Genomic DNA, 4,229 nt, shown 5'->3' on the forward strand with positions numbered 1-4,229 from the left:
TGTCAATAAAAGGCCATGCCTGACGGAGAAAGAGAAGGAGAAAGGGGATGCTTCTCGTTCCACGATCTGGGGGGATGAAAGGCTGGCCGTTGAGAGGGCCCATAGCGTAATGACGGCGGACGATTTGAAGGCTATTTCTGGGGTCCCCTTCAACACGGTGGCTGGTGGCCATGTTTATAAGCTCGTCCAAGTGAAGTGCTTTTACTTCTTTCATAAGCAACCCTTTTTTTTTTTGGAAAATTGAGACATCTTTTCAGGTCCTGGGAGAAAGCTTACACATCGCCTCTGAGTATCTCACTCAAGAGGCTAAGCTGGCGTCCCTTTCGTCAAAGGTGCCAGCCTTGGAGAGTGAGAACTCAAAATTGAAGAAGAACCTCATTGACTCCATGGACGAGGCCACCACTTTGAAGGAGAAGGTCAAGGTTTTGGGTGACGACCTCAGAGTTGAGTGCCAGTTGAACCTGGAGAAGGACGAGCAGCTTCAAAGCTCCAAGGAATCATTGAAGACCATCGCAGCTAGGTCCGTTGAGGCCTTTCAAACCACTGATGAGTACAATACTGTGCTCTTCAGTTGGTATTTTAAAGGCTTTGAACTTCTTCGAAGGTACATGGTCAAGCACCCAACTGGCATTGACATTGGAGGCCTGGACTTTGAGGAAGTGGACAAAGAGATGGCTGCTGACGAAGCTGCTCTGTCCATAGTCCCCACCGATGACGTTCCAGGAAATGCCCCTGTTGATGATGATGCGGCCGTTGATGCCCCCCCGACTTCCGAAGCCTAAACCTGTTACTTAAGGATTTTTTTTTTTTTTTTGTCTGTTGATTATTGCCCATTGTGGCCCCTGTTTTCTTTTGTAAATCTTATCTAGAAACGTATTTCTTTTTGGGGAACAATATTCAAGCCCAGTGTTTATGGGTTTGTAAAGAAACAATGGTAGTTTTAATTTACTTCTTGCATCTTACCTGTGTTTACAAGTTATATGCTTTTAATTGCATATGTGATGTGTTTGGTGAAACATCTATGAGACATACCTTTTTTGGAATTGTGAGCGTCAGTAGTTTACATCCATCAACGCGGAGTCTTACTACTTAGTCATTTTTTTTTGGCTTTTCAATCACCCTTTGTGATATTATCTACGTCAGTAATTTACATCTGTCTACGCGGAATCTTGTTACTTAGCCATTTTTTCGGCTTCTTATGACTTACACCTTTTTCAGGGTTTTGTAGTCGTCAGTTGTTTACATCCGTCAATGCGGAATCTTACTACTTAGCCATTTTTTGGCTTTTTAATTACTCTTAGTAAAATTATCTTTGTCAGTAACTTACATCCGTCTTCGCGGAATCTTGTTACTTAGCCATTTTTAGGCTTTTAGGCGGGTTTATTCGTCAGTAACTTACATCCGTCTACGCGAAATCTTGTTACTTAGCCCTTTTTGGGCTTTTGTTAGATTCTTAGAGTGAGCCTATTTGAACACAAATATTGGCTGAATAATCAATTTATTGATAGTTAATGACGAGTACGTCTTTCAATTACATCTATTGATGGTATTTCTTCAAATGTTCAACGTTCCATGGCCTTAGGAGCCTTTGTCCGTCTAGGGTCTCCAGATGGTAGCTGCCTTGTCTGGAGTAGTGGATGACTTTGTATGGTCCTTCCCAAGTAGGGCCAAGCTTTCCTTGAGTTGGGTCTTTGGTTGCTTGGGTTGCTTGGGTTACTTTGCGCAGGACGAGGTCTCCTATGTTAAGTCGCCTGAGCTTCACCCTTCTGTTGTAGTACTCTGTCATATTCTTCTGGTATTCCGTCATCTTGCTGAGGGCTTTGTCTCGTACTTCGTCAAGGCAATCTAGATCAACTCACAATAGATCGTCATTCTCTTCTTCGTTGAACGCTTCCCGTCTGGTGCTGGTTATTTCGACTTCGACAGGGATCACTGCTTCTGTACTGTAGGTAAGTCTAAAGGGGGTTTCTCCCGTTGGTGTTCTAGTAGTGGTTCTGTAGGCCCACAGGACGTTGGGCAGTTTTTCTGGCCAGGCACCCTTCGCATCGTCCAGCTTGGTCTTTATGATCTTCAACATCGTGCGGTTCGTCACTTCCGTCTGTCCATTCGCTTGTGGGTGGCCTGGCGATGAAAATTGGTTCTTGATGCCTAGGCCTGAGTAGAAGTCTTTGAAACCTTGGCAATCGAACTATCGTCCGTTGTCTGATATGATCGTCCTTAGAATCCTGAATCTGCAGATTATATTCTTCCAGACGAAACCCTGGATTCTGGTCTCGGTGATGGTCACCAATGCCTCTGCTTCAACTCATTTAGTAAAATAATCAATAGCAACTAGCAAGAATTTTACCTGACCTTTGCCTTGAGGCAGGGGGCCAACGATGTCGATTCCCCATTGTGCAAACGGCCATGAAGATGTTATCATCGTCAGCTTTTCTGATGGCAAGTGTTGAATATTCCCGAACCTCTGACATTTGTCACATTTTTTGACGAACCTTGATGCGTTATCTTGCATGGTTGGCCAGAAGTACCCTACTCGTATAATCTTTCTCACTAAGGATCTTGGTCCTGCATGGTCCCCGCAAATTCCTTCATGCACTTCCCTCAGGACGTATTCCGCCTCTCCTTCGTCAACGCACCTCAAGTAAGGCATGGAGAAACATCTTTTGTATAAGGCGTTATTGAGAATCATGAATCTGGCGGCTCTCTTCTTGATCTTCCTGGCTTCATCTGCGTCCTGGGGTAGGTGTCCATCCTGGAAGAAGGACATGATGGGCGTCATCCAGCTACTTTCGCTCTGGACTGCAAATGTTAAGATTTCTTCTATGCTGGGGTTTTTCTGTATCTCCATCATCAGGTCTGTCTTTGATTCCGTTCCTTCCGACGAGGCTATTTTTGAAACTTCGTCTGCGACCCTATTCTGGCTTCTCGGAATCTGGATGAACTCCACTTTTTCAAATTCTTTCGTCAAGTGCTTCGTCAATTTGAGGTATTTCTGCATTCTCTCTTCTTTTGCTTCGTATTCCCCTTTGATCTGCCCAATTACTGACTTTGAGTCGTTCTGGACTTGCAAGTTCTTGGACCCAAGCTCCTTCCCGAGCCTTAGGCCTGTCAGAATTCCTTCGTACTCAGCCTCGTTATTGGTGGCTGGGAATTTTAGTTGAACTTCATATCTTAATACTTCTCCGTCAAGGGTGGTTATGACTACCCCTACTCCCCCTCTTTTTTGGGCTGACGAGCCATCAGTTTGCATTATCCATATTTTGTTTTCGTTGGCATGGTTGGGCTCGTCTAGATAGGTAAATTCGGCGATGAAGTCTGCCAACGCTTGTGCTTTAATGGCCGTCCTAGGATGGTACTCCACATCGAATTGGCTAAGTTCAATTGCCCATTGGACCATCCTCCCAGCTGCTTCGGGCTTGCTCATAGACTTCTTGATGGGTTGGTTCGTCATCACTAAGATTGGATTTTCCTGAAAGTATTGCCTGAGCTTGCGCGAGGTTACTATCAATGCGAATGTGATTTTCTCGATCTTTGGGTACCTGGACTCAGCCCCCTGGAAGGCTTGGCTGACGTAGTAAACTGGGAGCTGTTTCCTATCCTATTCTCGGATTAAGGCTGCACTGGCTGCTGTAGATGATACTGCTAAGTACAAATACAAGCTTTCACCTTCCTTTGACAGGCTTAGAAGTGGCGGGTTGCTAAGGTAACGTTTGAGCTCTTGGAATGTCGCTTCACATTCGTCGGTCCACTCAAAAGCTTGCTTCAGGGTCTTAAAGAAAGGCAAGCATTTGTCCGTCGCTCTAGAAACGAACCTGTTGAGTGTTGCAATCCGGCCCGTGAGCTTCTAGACCTCCTTGATGGTCTTAGGTGATGCCATATTGATTATTGCCTGTACCTTCTCAGGATTTGCTTCTATTCCTCTTTGAGACACCATGAATCCCAGGAATTTCCTAGAGACAACACCAAAAACGCATTTACCAGGGTTCAGCTTCATTCGGAATTGTTTGAGGGTATTGAACGTCTCTCTCAAGTCGTCCAGATGTGCAAGCTCTTCTTTGCTCTTGACGAGCATATCGTCAACGTACACCTCCATGTTCCTGCCTATCTGCTTGACGAACATTTTATTTAACAGTCTCTGATAAGTTGCCCCAGCGTTCTTCAGTCCAAACGGCATTACCTTATAACAGTAGAGCCCTTGACTGGTAATGAAGACGGTTTTCTCTTGGTCC

The 4,229-nt window shown here is 45.0% G+C and overlaps 1 protein-coding gene across 1 annotated transcript; it reads right to left on the reverse strand.

The window, feature by feature from the left end:
* Positions 1-2,305: 2,305 nt before the first annotated feature.
* On the reverse strand, positions 2,306-3,451 carry LOC136068090 (uncharacterized). The gene has a single exon (XM_065774761.1). It carries the CDS (start codon positions 3,449-3,451, stop codon positions 2,306-2,308), a length of 1,146 nt encoding a protein of 381 aa, XP_065630833.1.
* Between the last annotated feature and the right edge of the window lie 778 nt (positions 3,452-4,229).

This window comes from Quercus suber, unplaced genomic scaffold (genome assembly GCF_002906115.3).
Source record: "Quercus suber isolate HL8 unplaced genomic scaffold, Cork oak 2.0 scaffold_7, whole genome shotgun sequence".
In the NCBI taxonomy this organism is placed as follows: Eukaryota; Viridiplantae; Streptophyta; class Magnoliopsida; order Fagales; family Fagaceae; genus Quercus; species Quercus suber.

Bases quoted from the DNA above. Each gene is read 5' to 3' on its own strand.
- LOC136068090 (XM_065774761.1), bottom strand. From the start codon at position 3,451: ATGACGAACCAACCCATCAAGAAGTCTATGAGCAAGCCCGAAGCAGCT.